Below are 16,770 nucleotides of genomic sequence, written 5' to 3'. Positions count from 1 at the left end.
ACCCTGCCAGCCTCAAGTTATTTGTCAACAGGTTACAGGTTATAAGGAAATTTAATTTTATCTGCCATTTCCTTCTGCCTTTGTTTCCCACATCAGATGAGACCCCCACAGCCGGTTCCCTGAGCCCAGTTAGCAGTTCCTGTGTATTAATGCAGAATTTTAAATTAAGGTCAATTTACTTGCAAATGAAGAATAAGTGAAGTGTGCAGGAGCTGGGGGAGGGAGGAGAGAGGGGGGAGGTGGGAGAGGTCCCGTTCCGGTACCATCCACCAGGCAAGGACTTTTGGATGCACCTAAAATGCAGGGTGCTGGGGCAGGAGCTAGTCTGTGTTGGTGAGAAGGAGTGGGGTAGCTGCACAGTCATTGAATTTCTGCAAGTTCGCTCTGCCCAGCTGTTTGCACTTGTTTACTCTTATTTCTAAGATGGTGTGAGAATGCGATGGTGGAATGTACATGGGGGCACCTGGGTGGCACAGTTGGTTGAGTGTCCATCCGACTTCGGCTCAGATCATAATCTCTCCATTCGTGAGTTCAAGGCCTGCATTGGGCTTGCTGCTGTTCGTGCAGAGGACACTTTGGATCTTCTGTCGCCTTCTCTCTCAAAAATAAACATTGAAAAAAAGAGAAAGAGGGGGGCGCCCCGGGTGGCTCAGTCGATTAAACTTGAGTTCAGGTCATGATCCTGCGGGGTCTGTGAGTTTGAACCCCACATAGGGCTCTGTGTTGACAGCTCAGAGCCAGGAGCCTGCTTCCGATTCTGTGTCCCTCACGCTCTCCCCCTCCCCTGCTCGTGCTTTCTGTCTCTCAAAAATGAATAAATGTTAAAAAAAAAAAAAGAAAAGAAAAGAAAAGAGAGAGAGAGAACTGTACACGAAGTCACATTATTCCTTGATATGTTAGTTTTCCACTGGAAAGTGGTCTATAGTGGTTAACATTATTGGTTGGATGGGTCAGTCATTTACTTGCTGAGCCGTGGTTTCTTCATCTGTTAAACGGGGATGAGATCCATCTGTTGGGATTGTTGTGAGGATTAAGTAAAATATGTAAAGTGCGTAATCCTCGTAGGCTCCAAAAGGCATTAGCTCCTTCCCACAGTGTTCTTTAGAGGAAGCCAGGTAATTTGGGTATTCAAAAGCACGCAACATAAGGATCTTAGCAAAACGTTTCCCATCTCTGGAGCATCCATTTGTCATCTGAGACAGGTGTGTATAAATACACAGCTCCAAATTGGTCCTTCACAAGATGTGATTCTATGTCAGCCTCACTACAGTCAGATGCAGCCTTCCAGTTGCTATATCCACCCTCTTAGGAGCTTTTTAAGATTTTACCTTTAAAAAAAAAACCAAAAAACATTTTATTTATTTGTTTATTTATTTTGAGAGAGAAGAGAGCATGCGTGCAGAGGAAGGGCAGAGAGAGCATTCGGAGCAGGCTCCAGGCTCAGCGTGTGGAGCTTGACCCGGGTTCCATCTCAGTACCGTGAGAACACGACCTTGAGCAGTAAACAAGAGGTGGAGGCTTAACTGACTGAGCCACCCAGGGGCCCCTATTTCACCTTTGTAAGCAGGCCCCATACCCAAAATGCGGATTGAACTCAAGACCCTGACTGAGCCAGCGAGGAGCTCCCCGGAGCTTTTTATTTAAAAAAGAATTTTTTTTTTTTAACGTTTATTTATTTTTGAGACAGAGAGAGACAGAGCATGAACGGGGGAGGGGCAGAGAGAGGGAGACACAGAATCTGAAACAGGCTCCAGGCTCTGAGCCATCAGCCCAGAGCCTGACGCGGGGCTCGAACTCACGGACCGCGAGATCGTGACCTGAGCTGAAGTCGGATGCTTAACCGACTGAGCCACCCAGGCGCCCCTCCCCGGAGCTTTTTAAATACGTGCATAGTCTCCCCAGAAAGATAAGAGGTACCAAAGGCACTTTCCTGGTCCCAGGCCCGTGACTCTTGGGGTGTTCTTGGAACCCAGTGCCTGCTTTTAGGGGGAGGATGTCTTACCCTCTCTACCCCGGGCACTTTCTAGAGGGTGCCTCAGTCTAGCCATGTTGTCTGGAAACTTCCACTGCCCCAGCCTGTTTCTGTTCCCCCCACTCTTTGCACCTCAAGTCCCTGAGACACTACTATATATGGCCTAGTGTTTTCTCTCCTGTGATTCCTCCAGCCCTTCAGTCTGGGTCCTCCCCATTCCAGGCCCAACTCAGATCTTCAGTTCCTTATCCAGTTCATTCTTCAGCATCGCCTCCCTCACAGCACTCCTTAGCTCAAGGCAAAAGAGCTGCTGGCCCTCTCTCCCCTGTCCTGGCCCTCAGCTCCCTGGAGTTATATATAGCACAGCGGTGCCTTAGATTGTATAGAGCTTCAAGTCCTGGCCACCCCTCCTCCCAACAGAATGGGGAGAATGAGCCCAAAGCTTCCTGTTAGGGTGGGGAAGCCAGAGAAAGGAGGTTGGAGAGGGACAGGGGTGTGCTGAATTTGGACCACCCAGAACGTGGTAACCTTTCTATCTGTTGTCAGAGACTTTCCGCTTCTCCCCCAGCCTCTACCCGTTGTTTCCTGACACTTGCTCATTTGGGAGGAAGAGGAGCAGGCAGCATGGAGGGAAATTCTAACCATTTGGGGAGATGCTACCTCCGTTTTACAGATGACGGCACAGACTCAAAAGAGGTTGAGTGATAGAAGACCAAATATTCAGAGAGTGGCCAAGCAGCTAACTGACCCCACATCTGACTCTGACTCTGGCCTACACTCTGGATTCGTTAAGTCTGTCCACATCACTCAATTGAGACCCCTTGAAATTAGAATGTCTCGGGGTGTGATGTGACCTGGAAGAAAAAAAAAAGGCGTACGACATAAATGACTATGGAGAAATGCTTAAATAGCAATAATTATTGAAGACTTGGCCTATTAACAAAAATGTTATTTTATCTTCTCTGTTTACTGAAGCAGGACTCTACAGAAATGTTCCTTGAAGTTTTGGTTACTGTGTGTTCTCAGAAGTAAAAAGCAATTTTATTTCTTCTATTTCAAGACTTTCCCTCCGCTTAATAGTCCTCCCATTCGTCCAGAACAGTGAGATTTGATTTTAGGAACAGTTAGAAGTCTGGTTCTTTTTTCTGTCACTTATTGTGACCTGGAGCGGGACATTTAACCCAAGCCTCAGTTTTTCATCTGTGAAAGGGGAATAACAGTACCTACCTTACAGAGTTGTGAGGATTAAATAAAATAACCTCCTTAAAGCAATTAGCACACTTCTTGCCCCATAGGTGCTCAGAGAACCATAGCAACTATGTCTATTATTATTTTCTCAATTCTGGGCTGAGATGCTGTAGGAGCATCAACAGAATCCCAACAAGAAGGGAGAACTTCTCAATTAAATTGAACTTTGCCCTCTACAGCTTGGCCCCTGTTCTACAAAGGGCTTGGAGTTGATCCTGATTCTTGCTCTGTGTCATCCAGGCATTTCCATTCCCCTACCTCTGGCCTAGACCATCCATCTCTTGAGAATTCAGGTCACTCTTGGGACCAGGAGAGGCAGCCTGGGAGAGTGTGTGTGAATGACTGGGAGGAGAGTTCCCATGGACGCTGGGGATATGTGAGGGCTCTGGGGAGCTGCTGTGACCCTGGGTCTCTTCCTAGAGCAGTGAGTGCTGGAGAGAGAAAAGAAAGACATCAGCTGCTGGACGAATTTTCTGTGCTGTAAAGCCCCTTTAGGACAGGCACATGGGGCTGAGTATCTAGGGTAAGAACAAAGCGCTGGGATAGAGTGGGATTCTCCGTAGCGTACGTCAATCTTTTCACTCCTGCTTAGCAAGAAGGTACTTTCCTCTTCTCCGAATCCAGGATGCTGAGATTGATTAGCACTCCTAAGCTTCAGCCTCAGTGGAGAGGGTTTCTGCTTAGCCAGCCCCTGGGAAGTAGGCTAGAAGTACAAACTCTGGAACCAGTCAGACCTACATTCAGATGCTGACACTGCCATTTACTAGCTGTGCACCTTGGAGATCATTTAGCCTCTCCGAAGCTCAGTTCCTTCCCTATTGTGTAGAACATTTGAGAGGTCTGAAAAGTAAATACCTCAAACAGAATAGGTGGTAAGCCTGGCCACTTGTCACCTCTGTCCCTAGTGAACATCATCCCCCCCTCTCCCCATGCCCCCGTCCCCCACCTGTAGTACAAGGATCCCTGGAGATGCGAGGTAGTCCTAGTGGTTACAAATTGGATGAATCTCCCTGATCCAGAAAGCATCCTTGAAAAGGATCAAGACCAAGACCAGAGGGCCTGCCTCCCACAATTGGGGCATTTTATTTACAGCCCATTTTGTTCATGAGTGTTTGAAGCACTATAGCTTGGGGGAGAAGCCATGATCTCTACCCTTCCTTGCCTCGGTATTCCGATCTCAGTTCTCTGTATCAAGTTCCTGTTTGATCCAACCCCTTACATCCATGGGAATTACTGGACTGAATCTAGTTAAGGCCTCTTGCCATGTGATCTTTCATTACTTTCTAGTGCATGGAGCTCTGGCCTGGAACTCAGCAAATGGGGGGTTAAGACTGATGCCCTGGCCTATCTCCTCCCCTCTCCATTCCAGACTTCAAAGTCCACAGAAAGCTTGCTTCCCTGACCCCACAGTGGCAGCTCCATCATCAGCTCCTGATCGGTTCAAAACAGCAGATGCTGAGCCCTGGCCGGGCTGCTTGCACTCTACTTTCTAGCCATCTCCTAGGGTAAGCACCAGCATGTTAAGAAAGTGTGGGGCCGACAGTCCTTGCTCCTCCAGGAGAGAGGCACCTGGAGGTCGCCTCACGCAGGGCGTCTGTCTCACGGGTTAGACCTAGAAGGTACCCCACAGGCAGAAGCCCTTGTCTAAGGACCAGGACTCTGGGACTCTGTCTAGTTTGTGATCAGAGCAGATGTTTACTGGGGGGTTAGCAAGTAGAGCACTAGGGGTCACCAGCCCAGGGAGGGAGGCAGGGGGTTGGCAATCGCAAAGAACCTGGCAAGAAATGGAAACGGGAGCAGTTCAGGGACCAGAATTAGTTCTGTTAGTATTAATGTCCAAAATCTATGCCAAATTATTCACAAATCAATGTCCAATTATTTTAATTTTTGGCTCTGGTGACTCGGTAACCAGTGCTGGAACACTGTCTGGGATGGCCTGCTTCCCTGGGGCCAGACCTGCTCTGTGGGATCTGCAGCTCCCAGAGGAGCAACCCTCACAGACTCCAGGCCAGTGGGGGTCCTAAGGCTCAAGGCCTGTTCCTCTCGCCCTCATCTGTGGATTTTTCCAGCTGCTTTTCTTGACCCAAGGATCACATAGGAATACAGATGGAAGGAGGGGGAAGCAGGGAAAACAGTCAGAATGAGCTGGGGAAGAGGCAGACGTGAGGAAGAAGGGATGACGGTAGTGGTCCAGCCATATGAGACAGGACACTTGGGACAACTTCTCAAGTAGGGGCTGTGTCGGGGATGGTAAGAGAGGTTCTTAGCAGGCAACTCCCCTCTTTTTCCCCCAAGTTGAGGAGAATTGGGAGTTCCTGTTATGGGGTGCCTCCTTGTAGGACTGGGCTGAAACCTCAGAGCCCCAGCTGCTGACATCTGGAGCCAGGATCATGTCTGCTAGCAAAGGCTGGTGGGTACCACCTGAAGGTGAAGACAGTGTGTCTGAGAAGTTCCTGAGGAAGACCAGGGAGTCTCCACTGGTGCCTGTAGGTGAGTGGTAAAGTAGGGAATGAGGGGCCTTCTCTCACGGAAAAGGTCTCCTAGCCCTTTCAAAGGAAGCAGAGGACTCAAGTGTCCTGCCCGCGGAACAGCCAACAGCTAGGAGAAGAGTGAACCAGCAGCAAAGGTGCCAAGGGAAGGGACACGCCTGACAAGGAGTCTGGATGGGTGGAGGTGGTGGCCGACTGACGGCCTGGGGTGCAGGGAAATGGGGGGCATCAACACCAGCATCAGGATGGGAAAGAGCGGTCTGGCGTCTCCCAGGGCTTCCTTTCTCCAGGCCCTGGGAGAAAAGAAAAGGAGCTGTGGGAGCCAACATGGCTGGAGGAGGGTCCGGAGCAGAGCAAATGGGGGGTGGGGGAGGCCCGTGATGGGCTATTTGTATGTAGAGGGCTCACTGGAGGTAGACAGCCACTTTGAAAATGCCATTGGGAGTAAACAACTCGATATTCTCTTCATAGTCCCCCGTCTCCCACCATGAAGCAGCACGGAAGTAGGGGTTTATCCATATGCCCAGCCTGCCCCGCCTGCAAAGGGTCTCACCAGGGGAGGCATATGATCGGTGACTGAGGCCCAAGGGTCATGTTCTCTGCCTACAGGCTTGGGAGGCTGCCTGGCAGTGGCAGCATACCGGATTTATCGGCTGAAGGCTCGTGGTTCCACCAAGATGTCCATACACCTGATTCACACCCGAGTGGCAGCGCAGGCCTGTGCCGTGGGTGCGGTCTTGCTAGGTGAGGGGCTGGTGGGGGTCACAGAACGAAAACGCAGCTTGTTAGACAAAATCTGGCTGTGAGTCCCAATGGTTAAAGGACCATGATTTCAGTCCCACCAGGCTCCATAGCAAGTGGAGGTTTGGGTGAAACCCTCAAACCAAGCCATTTTCAGGGGTCCCTGCTTGGCCTCCTGTCCCAGGCCCGTGAGGATGGTGCACAGTTGGTTTTATGGCAGTCTGTCCTGAGAGGTGAGAAAAGTCACACAGCAGAACACATGCTGAATTTCCCTTCCTCTGTGGGTCAAGGGGCAGACAACTACTTACTAGCTGTGTGACCGTTGACAAGTCCCTTTCTCTGAGCCTCAGTTTCCCCATGTGCAACATGATGGTAAGCACCCTGGCTTGCCGACCTTGCAGGTTGCTGTGGGGTTTCTCAGAGAGGTAATCTACACGGAAGGGCTCTGCAGGTACTTGTAGCAGCTACTGAGAGCTAGAGCAGAAAGGGAAGCTGAGCAGGGAAGTTGGACCCTCAGGGGAACAGCTGCAGTCAGGCTCCTGGGAGAGCCAGGGGATGGCTGCAGGGTTGGGTGTTATGGGCTGTTTTCCCTTCTCCTTCCTGCAGGTGCTGTGTACACGATGTACAGAGACTACATCAAAAGAACAGCACCGGATGCCGGGGAGAAGTAGGATTCCTGTAGGGCCTGGGGCAGCCAGAGCCTCGTCCATCAATCCCTGGTACGTTCCTAATAAAGCATTTTGAGGAAAATCAAGTCTCTTCTTCACACGGGGCAGAGCTTTGAGGAAAATCAAGTCTCTTCTTCACACGGGGCAGGGCAGAGTTAGGGACCAGTAGTGGCTGGTGTGTGTGTGTGTGTGTGTGTGTGTGTGTGTGTGAGAGAGAGAGAGAGAGAGAGAGAGAGAGAGAGAGAGAGAGAGAGAGAGAGAGAGAGAGAGTGTGTGTGTGTGTGTGTGTGTGTGTGTGTGTGTGTGTGTGTAGGTTTAGAGAAAGGTTTGGAAATCAGAGTTCTGGCCCCCAGCTCCAGGGGCAACAGCCTCCAATCCCAGAAGCCCAATACCTCCTAAGCCACCCCAGGTCCCAACCAGAAGCAGCACGGTAGAGAGGACCGGGTGGTAGGTGCAGGGGATGGGGGGGAGGGGGTGGCAAGAAAGTGGCCCCGATGCTCACGGGAGCACTGGATTACGAGGCAGGCGTCCCTCCCACCACAGGCCGCTGCCCTGGGGACCCAGGCAGGAAGACTGCAGCTGGGAGAAGAGACCGTGAAGCTTCACATGAGATGACATATATTCATTCAGAACCCAAGTGCCAAGACCAGACTGTTGGAGGAAAGGGGGAGGGGCAGGGGGTAGGGATGAAAGGAACAGAGCAAGGCAGAGGTCAGAATGTTCTGTTCATTTAAAATCCATGTCTAAGGTCAAACTTGTAAAAAAAAAAAAAATTCCATGTAAATCCTGAAGACAGGGCCCCTTGGGGTTAAACACTTTGTCCCCTTCTCCTTCTCCGAGCCCGAGCTCTTCTCTGTTCCCTGGGAATGGAGCCAGGCAGAGGCTGCAGGGGAACCAGGAGGCCAAATACTCTTCCCTCGTTGGGACTCTGGGTTGGAGGCTTTGAGGTTGTTAAAAATGGCCACAGCAGCTCCCAGATGCTCTCTGACAACATGGAGTCCAGGTCACACCAGGTCCCAGCTTCAAGTCCAGGATACAGCCCACTGCAGGGAGCAGGGGCTGCCAGGAGTCCCGACACTCACATGGGGTAATTGAGCACAACATCCTGCTTGGCGAGCTCCAGCAACATGGGATCATCAAAGAACTTGCTGATGCTCACATCCTCACTCAGTCCCTGCAGAGAGTGGGGACAGATGTAAGAAAGACCCCTATGTGGTGGTTGATTGAGCTGGAGGCCGCCTGAGGCCTGTGCTGGGGTGGGGGGCTGGTGGGGTGAAACTGTGGACCAGCTATTTCAGGAGTCACCACTGGAGAAGATAAGGCGCTCCCTTCCTGGTCAGACTGTGTCCCGGGTCTGGTGGCCCGAGGCCTGGACAGATTGCACCTCTTTGCGTTGTACGGTAAACCGCTCTCAGTCTTTGGGAGAAGGGTCCCAAAGGAAGAAATGAAGAGAGATCCAACTCCTGCCAAGAGCCCTGGGGATTAAGGGCTGGCAATGGGCCTGAGGGACACATACCTTCCTGCGACGGGTTTTGATCATGAATTCTCGGGCCAGGTGAGGAGCTGGTTGTGGCTCCAGGGGACGGATGACAATGCTCTTGTCCAGAGGATCACCGGGCACAATCTGAAAGGCAGAGTGGTTTCCAATGGTCCAGCACTTTTCTCTAGGACGTTGGAAATCTCACTTGGGATTTGAAAGGGGAACAGACCAGAGAAGACTGGCCTTGAACAGGTGGGAGGCCGCACTGGCCAGCCGGCACCATTTTCTCACCTGCCAATGGTGGAAGACAGACAAGGAAAAGGCTTGCCCCTGGGTGTGAGTCCGCAGATCGGTCTCAAAGCCGAAAGAGTCAATGGCGGGGATGAAAGCTTTGATGGTGTAGAGAGGGGAGCCTGGGATGGGTGCATCCTGAGTCACATGGCCCCTGCGACAGAAAAACAAAGGCTGAGGCCCTCATCCTTCAGAGACCAAAAGCAGAGAAGGAATCTGTCCCAAATATACAACACAGAGTTACCATCAAAGAAAGAATAACCACAATCGTGCTACAGTGGATGGAAAAGGCTGGGGGGGGCCTCAGTGTCATTTCCCATGGCAGCCAAAGGGGTAGTGACTGCTACATTTGAGTGGCAACACTGAAGGGACAAGGTCCTACAGACATTCCCCCACTGACACATTTCAGTACTTTCCCCGGGGGGGTTCTCCACACAGAGGCGTCCAAGAAGGAATCTCAACTTTTTATCTGCAGTGAAGCAGGGGTCTGCCTTAATCCTTTCCTACTTCATTTTGAAAAACCAGCTCACTAGGTTCTAGGAGCAGGGACAGTACAGGAGGTCCACCTCCTTCCCCACGGAGCCCAGTTACTCTTGCGGTGCTCCTGCTCCCTGCACCATCCCTAACATGCCCATGGCTCACCTGCGCCTGGCCAGGACAGTATACACAGCAGAGACACAATCTGCAGGGGCCTGGACCTCCACGAAGTAGTAAGGCTCCATCAGACGAGGAGTGGCCTGCAACAGGGCAAGAAGAAAGAGTTCCTTAGCTTGGGCAAGGCTGAGGATTGAGGACCTGGATAGAGAAAAAGGCTGGAGGAACTGTGGTCTTGAGACCCGCATAGCTGGAATCTCCACATAGTGCCCCAGAGCAACTCAGCTCCACTCACTTACCATGAGGAAGGCAGAATAGACAACTCTCCTGGCCGTGGGGATGATTTGGCCCCCGCCCCGGTGCAAGGGCTCTTGGGCAACCACTGCATCCAGGATCTTAAACTTGACATTTCGAATCACTGGAAAGGAGATGGGGGAGTTGATGACTGAGGAGTGGTTCTGGTGCTAGTCAAGGGCCCACGCGCAGGGCACCAAGGAGCCTCTAGCAGCATGGCAGCTGTCTTAAGATCACAAAAGATATGGGACAAAATCACCCTGCAGATGGCTGTTCTGATAGGATACTAAGGCCTATAGCAGAGGACAGAAGTTAGGCACACATTCTTTATGTTTGTTTCAGGCCACGCTCAGGCATTGTAAAGCTTTCCTAGAAGTTTATGGGATTTTTTTTTTTTTTTTTTTGTAGATACTTAATTGTTTTTGGATATAGAGTAAGTGCTAGGAATTGCACCTTCCGGCCCACTAATCCAACCTCGTCTATAAACCACTCTGATCCCATCTTCCTCTTTATACCTCTCCTCAAGCACATTCCTTCTCAGGACTGAGAAGCAAATGTCCGTCTAGAAATGACTTCCCTTCCGGGATGTCCCAGGCAATAGCACTTGGATGGGGAGGGAGGAGAGGAGAGGAGAGGAGAGAAGAGAAGAGGAAGCTGACCTAGGATATGGAATGGCCCCATGTACCCCAAGCTGCTTCTCCTGCCAGGTCCCGTACATGAGCCCACCCCACCCCACCTCATACACCCAGGCAAAAGGACCCTACAGGGCTGGAGAGGGGGAGGCAGAGGCACTGTCGGAACTTACACTCGTCACAGAGGGGCCCCTCCCTGGTTCCCCACTGGAAACCTTGAACAATGCTGTCCTTCACTGAGCCAAGAAGAGCCTTGTCCACCTGCACAAAACACGAGGGCCTGTGAGCAGTGACCCTGGCAACAATCAGTTTAGAGGGAGGAGAAGGTAAGTATACTGGTAAGAAGATTCACCAGAAGACACAAAATACTTCTGGGAAAGGAAGTACACTTTGTAGTTTCTTCCACTCCACAGCAAAGAAACCACTGCACGGCTCCCGTTAGTTATGCTGTACCTCAGAAGGCAGGGTATCATCCACCAGGATGTTGGGGCCGGTGGCATCAGGGCCAAAAGCCCAGATAGAACGGGCAGCCAGCAGATCCCAATCGTACTTGGTCTGGAAGAATTCTCCCAGTTTCTTCCTAGGGGAAGGAGGAGGAAATGGAGGTTTTCCGGCAGCTCTGCAATTTCTGCATCCTGGAGTCACAATTCCCGTCTTCCTGGGGGACAGTTTGCTTCCCAGAAGGACACGTGGTATCATCAGAGCCTGGGGAGGCAAGCTGTAGCGCTTCGTCTCCTTTCAGTCTTGAAACCAGAGCCACATTCTCACCTGTTCCATGTGATCTGGACCACCTCATTCTCTATGTCCTCGGCGAGGCCCTTCTCGAGAGGCTCAGCAATCATGGTGATCTTATTCCTAGTCAGAAAGGAAATGAGTAATGATGAGGATCAGCAGAACTTGAAGAAGGGGCATTCCTAAGGAGAGGGTGACAAGGCAGTTACATCAGTAAAAGCCAGAGGAGCAAAACAGAGCAAAAAAGGTTCATTTTCTGTCTTCCTTCACTTGAATCTACCGCTCTTTAAAAAAGTAGGGTCTCAGGGCATCTGGCTGGCTCGGTCAGTGGAGTGTGTAGCTCTTGATCTTAGAGTTGTGAGTTCGAGCCCCATGTTGGGTGCAGAGATTACTTAAAAATAAAATTAAAAAAATTCCCACAACAACAGAACTGTTGCTAGGGCAAAACTGTAAGATGATCATATTATACGGAGAAAAGTGGCAGTTGGGACACTCATCCTTGGGGAACTTATAGCAAAGAATTCCACAGCATCATGTCTACAGGCCTAAGGCAGGAGAGTGCTAGGTTAGAACTCAAGCATCCTAAGCCCCCATCCTGAGACCTAGGGAGTCTCTATTTCCACAGTACTTGTGACTGGGGTGGAGTTGAGGAGGGAGGAAGAGAAAGTGTCCCCTGTCAGTCCCAGGGTCACTCTGACACCCAGCTCACTTCTTATTGGGCGTTTCAGCAAAGCACTTGAGGGAAGATGTCTCCACCACCGTCTCACAAAATGTGACAACGGGGTCAGCCACCTGGGAAACAGAATAAATTGTTAGGCAAGATCTAATTTTGTTGGAAGGATAACATTCTGCCAAAGGGAATTCTGAGGTTCCCTTGGCACTACCTTTGTGACAAACCCGTCTTATTCAGTACAATAATGAGTACAATAGCAGGTGAGAAATCCTTACCAGCACTAAGGAGACTGAGAAAACTTCATGGAGTGTGGAGTTTCTGTTCCTGAGCCAAGAGTACGTGGGAGTCAAACCTGGGCCTAAAGTATCATCCCCCAAGGACGCTTTCAAGGTCTGTTCAGCCGTCCCACAACCACTCACTTAGCACCTCCCGTGGCTCTGTCACAGCTGACACTAGGGACTGACTGGCGGGATCCCCTTCCACTCTCAACACCTGGCTCTGAGTAGCAGAGCTCCTCCCTGAAGCTCCCACATGGCCAGCCACCAGGGAACTCAGTATCTTCCAGACCACCAGTCCTGGGCACCTCAGGAGGAGGATCTAAGAGGGGTACTTGAGGGCGCTCTCTCCCACCACCACAGGAACTGGGAGAAAATGGGTACCATCTAGGAGACTGGGGCCATGCAATGGGCACTTTAATCAAGGGGCCACGTCACAACCTGAAGACAAATCCAGGAGAACCAGTTCTCACTCTCTCCCTGAAACCCTCCGCTGAGCCCTAATCACCAAAGATGGGTTAACTGTATAACTGTTTCCTTAACAAAAGACCAAGAATCACTTTGGCTTGGGAGCCTGGACTTTAAACTATGACACAGAGAATAACCCTGCAGAAAGGGGCAAACCAGATCTCAAATACCTTCCCAGATAGGGAGCAATAGGTCATGCTTTTCCCTAACATGTCTCCTCCCCAATAGGGCACCCCCTCTTCCCTCAGGCCTTCCAGGGGAATCAAGGGTTTGGTTGCTTATAAAATCAGTCTGGAGCCATGAGTCAAGCTCCTGGCCAGGCGGGTACTCAAGAAAGAGGATGCTGATTTACCTTGATGTCGATCTCTGAGTACATCTTCCGTAAATCATGCATCACACAGTCTAGGTACAGCTCCCCAGTACCTAGAATCACGTGCTCCCCAGACTCTTCCACCTGAAACATAACAGGCCTGGTGGTCATAGCCTGGACCTCTTATGCCAGCAACAGCAGCTAGAAACAGAATCAATGCTAGAGCCCAGGAGGAGGTGCCCAAACCCACTACCAGAATCAGCCACTCCTCAGCATCAGTTCTAGCCTCTTCAAGAAGGATCAGTGGGGAAGTGACCAACGGGTAAATCCTCAGGACATCTGGACCATTCAGCACGGTGCTGCTGGGCATTAGGTCACCGATTTAATTTCCAGCATAACCGTTTAGGGAAAACCCTGCCCTAAGTCTATGGACATAAGCTGACCCTTTAGCCCTGGCCAGCTACTCAGAAAAGTATGCTAGCAGGCTCAAGAATGTAGAAGGATCAGAATGATCACTTTTCCTTCTATATTTTCTGGAAAATCAATTCATAGTATATATATATATATGTTTTTTTTTTTTAAGAAAAAAAAATTACCTCCTCACAAAATGTATAACTGTGATTGTCACTAATCCTGGTCCCTAATATTTCTTTTTTTTTTTCAAAATTTATTTACTTATTTTATTTTTTATTTTTCTTTTTTTAATAATTATTTTATTTTTATTTAATTTTATTTTTTATTTTTTAAAATTTACATCTAATTTGGTGCAACAATGATTTCAGGAGTAGATTCCTTAATGCCCCTTACCCGTTTAGCCCATCCCGCCTCCCCCCACCCCGTAACCCTGTTTGTTCTCTATATTTATGAGTCTCTTCTGTTTTTATATAATTTTTGTTTCCCTTCCCTTATGTTCATCTGTTTTGTCTCTTAAAGTCCTCATGTGAGTGAAGTCATATATTTGTCTTTCTCCGACTAATTTCACTTCACATAATACCCTCCAGTTCCATCCACATAGTTGCAAATGGCAAGATTTCATTCTTTTTGATTGCCAAGTAATACTCCATTGTATATATACACATCTTCTTTATCCATTCATCCGTCGATGGACATTTGGGCTCTTTCCATACTTCGGCTATTGTCGATAGTGCTGCTATAAACATGGGGGTGCATGTGTCCCTTCGAAACAGTATACCTGTATCCCATGGATGAATGCCTAGTAGTGCAATTGCTGGGTCGTAGGGTAGTTCTAGTTTTAGTTTTTTGAGGAACCTCCATACTGTTTTCCGGAGTGGCTGCACCAGCTTGCATTCCCATCAAAGTATACTTTCTAACACACATCTCTTTCTCATCTAAAGATACTGTGGAATATGAACACATGCATGTGCACTCGCAGCACCCCCCCCCCCCCCCCCCAAAACGTGTCTTGTTTTCAAATGACAGTAACAGACAGGGAATACTTGCTTTCGACACAGGCTGCTGGAAGCAGCAGATCAGAGACAGCTGGTGGATGTGAAGCAGTGGGCGGCACAGACCTGTCACCGGGGGCAGCTATTGCAGACCTTGAACATACCTTGGTGGTGAGGGATGGATAGCTCTTGTTGACCTTGCGCAGACCATCCAGCATCTTGGGTAGCTCTGAGGGGTTGACTGGTTCCACGGCAATCTTGATAACGGATGTGGTGTTGAACTTCAAGGGGCGGAAAATCTGAGCCTGAGATTCAAAGTGCAGAGGAGTGAGGGCACGTGGCCTGAGTAGGCACCAAAGGTACAGAGGTCAGAGAGGAGGAGACCACTCCCCAACCAGAAGCCAAAGTGCTGCTGGGAGGCAGCCTGAAGGGCCATTTATTCCCATGTAATTGGGCAGAACAAACAGCAGGGAAAAGATAAAGCAACTGCTCCTAACTCCTAGCAACTGAGTGGAGTACAGGGAGACTCGAGCTGGGTCTGATCTAGAAGCTTCAGCCTGTGCTCAGGCCCAGAACCAGGAAGCGGCAGTGACTCCGGGTTAGTACCCTGTGAGTTCCCATGGGACCCTCCAGCTTAAACTAATCCAGTTGCCTTTTCAGAAACTCTACCTCCTCATTGCCTCGGGGTTCAGTTATGGTTGCTGTCTTCACAATTGGTTGATCAACACCTTCGATCAGAACCCAGTTGCCAGCAGGAACACGGTTCACCTCAATGTGGTACCTGGGGCAACAGATGAGTGAAATAAGGAGGGGTGCCAGGCACTGAGCCAGGAGCAGGGGTGAACCAAACATACATCCCATTAGGGGAGGGGTACAACAACCAACCATGTAACCTCACATATATGTACAACTGACCCAGGCACAATGGGGCCCCAACGCCCCATGTAGTTGAAACTCCACATATATGTTCTGACTCCCCCCAAAACTTTTTTAAAATCTTTTATTTATTTATTTTTTTTAACGTTTATTTATTTTTGAGACAGAGAGGGACAGAGCACGAACAGGGGAGGGTCAGAGAGAGAGGGAGACACAGAATCTGAAACAGGCTCCAGGCTCCGAGCCGTCAGCACAGAGCCCGACGCGGGGCTTGAACTCACGGACCGCGAGATCATGACCTGAGCTAAAGTTGGACGCTCAACCGACTGAGCCACCCAGGCGCCCCATCCCCCCAAAACTTAACTACTAAAAACCTACTGTCCGCTGGGGGCCTTACCGATAACATAAACACTCAATTAGCACGTTTCGTATGTGCATTCTATATGTGTATTCTACACTGTACTCTTCTAAAAAATAAGCTAAAGAAAAGAAAATGTTAAAGTCATAAAGAAAAGAAAATACATTTGCAGATGATAGTGTATTTACTGGAAAAAAAAAACCCCACATTAAAGTGGACTCGTGTAGTTTAAACCTGTGTTGTTCAAGGGTCAACTGGAATTACAAACTGGTTAGCACATGGAAGAAAGCTCATGGTATTTTAGGAGGACAAAAGAGGAAAACCTAATTTCAGGTGGATACTACTGGTAAGCAAGGCCCTGCCCGAGGGGTAGAATGTAAGGAGATGCCAAAAGCACCACAGAAGATACTGCAACTCTCCTAGGCCATCAGTCCTCTGCCTTCTAGGGAATGGGTGGATTTGGAGAGGGAAAGGGGGCCATCGGCAAGGTACAGCAGGCACGTCAGAACAGAACTGCCTTGACTCTGCTTGCTAGCTAAGAAGCCGAACTTATGAATTCACAAGCAGCCCAGAGGCCCAAGCTAAGTCTGGTGCTGCAGATAAGGAACCTATAAGGGATCTAGCAAAATCTTCTATCTTGGTCAAAGAATAGTCCGTGGAGGTTGGGAGACAATTTCTTTTGGGAAGAAACATAAAGGTTGTGACTCAGAAACACAGAAGAGGAAGAGAGGATTAAAAAGAGTAAAAATAGAAAACTTACAAAAGTTTATATAAGCCATTCAAAACTCAAAGGCAAGGCTCTTGGCATTATCCCAACAGTAGCTGCCTTTTGGCCCTAGCAACTCTGGGTAGTAAGAAATAGAAGTCAACAGATGTGAGGGAGGGTCAGCTGATGCCCTACCAAAGTGGCCCATGCAGCTGCCGTGACAAGGCCAAGGCATGCCTCTATAGGCTACTATTGGCGGTACCTGGCCACAGAGATCCAAAGACGACCCACGGTGCATATCTGGGAGTCTTCCTCATCCTCCAGGGTGTAGTTCTCCCCCAGCACCTTCACGGGCTGCCCAGCATGGATGGTGCCACTCAGCACCCGGCCAAAGGCATGAAACTGAACTCCATCATCCGTGCTGTACATCTTGGTGGTGTGGCACATGAGGGGACCCTGGAGGTGGGGACAGAGTGCAGGCTCGACCACACATATTCCCAGGGTAAATACCCTTGTCTCTACCTCCTTGGACGGCAATGACACGGCTCTGCGAGGAG

At 49.8% G+C, this 16,770-nt stretch overlaps 2 protein-coding genes across 3 annotated transcripts in view; one reads left to right on the top strand and one right to left on the bottom strand.

Annotated features, from left to right (window-relative positions):
• The first annotated feature begins 4,571 nt into the window (after positions 1–4,571).
• On the top strand, positions 4,572–7,921 carry HIGD1B (HIG1 hypoxia inducible domain family member 1B). 2 transcript variants are annotated; one of them, XM_058702955.1, is made up of 5 exons: positions 4,572–4,725; positions 5,560–5,710; positions 6,319–6,453; positions 7,057–7,169; positions 7,662–7,921. In XM_058702955.1, the coding sequence occupies exons 2-4, from the start codon at positions 5,611–5,613 to the stop codon at positions 7,119–7,121; spliced, it is 300 nt and encodes a 99-aa protein (XP_058558938.1). In that variant the 5' UTR covers positions 4,572–4,725; positions 5,560–5,610; the 3' UTR covers positions 7,122–7,169; positions 7,662–7,921. The 2 variants fall into 2 exon arrangements, with proteins under 2 accessions (XP_058558938.1, XP_058558937.1); XM_058702954.1 differs by lacking the exon at positions 4,572–4,725 and adding an exon at positions 5,141–5,470.
• The window catches only part of EFTUD2 (elongation factor Tu GTP binding domain containing 2), a 40,032-nt gene continuing 30,981 nt past the window's right edge, over positions 7,720–16,770 (bottom strand). Inside the window, exons 16-28 of the mRNA XM_058702953.1 lie at positions 16,476–16,669; positions 14,943–15,054; positions 14,438–14,578; positions 12,910–13,011; positions 11,851–11,933; positions 11,178–11,264; positions 10,863–10,989; positions 10,583–10,670; positions 9,783–9,901; positions 9,532–9,626; positions 8,890–9,043; positions 8,635–8,742; positions 7,720–8,292 (exon numbers count right to left, since the gene is read on the bottom strand). Coding sequence (XP_058558936.1) covers positions 8,197–8,292; positions 8,635–8,742; positions 8,890–9,043; positions 9,532–9,626; positions 9,783–9,901; positions 10,583–10,670; positions 10,863–10,989; positions 11,178–11,264; positions 11,851–11,933; positions 12,910–13,011; positions 14,438–14,578; positions 14,943–15,054; positions 16,476–16,669 — 1,506 coding nt within the window. The 3' untranslated portion in view covers positions 7,720–8,196. The remainder of the gene's footprint in view (positions 8,293–8,634; positions 8,743–8,889; positions 9,044–9,531; positions 9,627–9,782; positions 9,902–10,582; positions 10,671–10,862; positions 10,990–11,177; positions 11,265–11,850; positions 11,934–12,909; positions 13,012–14,437; positions 14,579–14,942; positions 15,055–16,475; positions 16,670–16,770) is intronic.

Source organism: Neofelis nebulosa, chromosome 16 (assembly GCF_028018385.1).
Source record: "Neofelis nebulosa isolate mNeoNeb1 chromosome 16, mNeoNeb1.pri, whole genome shotgun sequence".
Lineage (NCBI taxonomy): Eukaryota > Metazoa > Chordata > Mammalia > Carnivora > Felidae > Neofelis > Neofelis nebulosa.
This window is presented reverse-complemented; position numbering and strand designations above follow the sequence as displayed.

Coding starts and splice junctions, on each gene's coding strand:
- HIGD1B (XM_058702954.1), top strand. Junction 5,711..6,318: donor GTCTCCACTGGTGCCTGTAG/GTGAGTGGTAAA, acceptor CTCTGCCTACAG/GCTTGGGAGGCTGCCTGGCA. Junction 6,454..7,056: donor CGTGGGTGCGGTCTTGCTAG/GTGAGGGGCTGG, acceptor TCCTTCCTGCAG/GTGCTGTGTACACGATGTAC.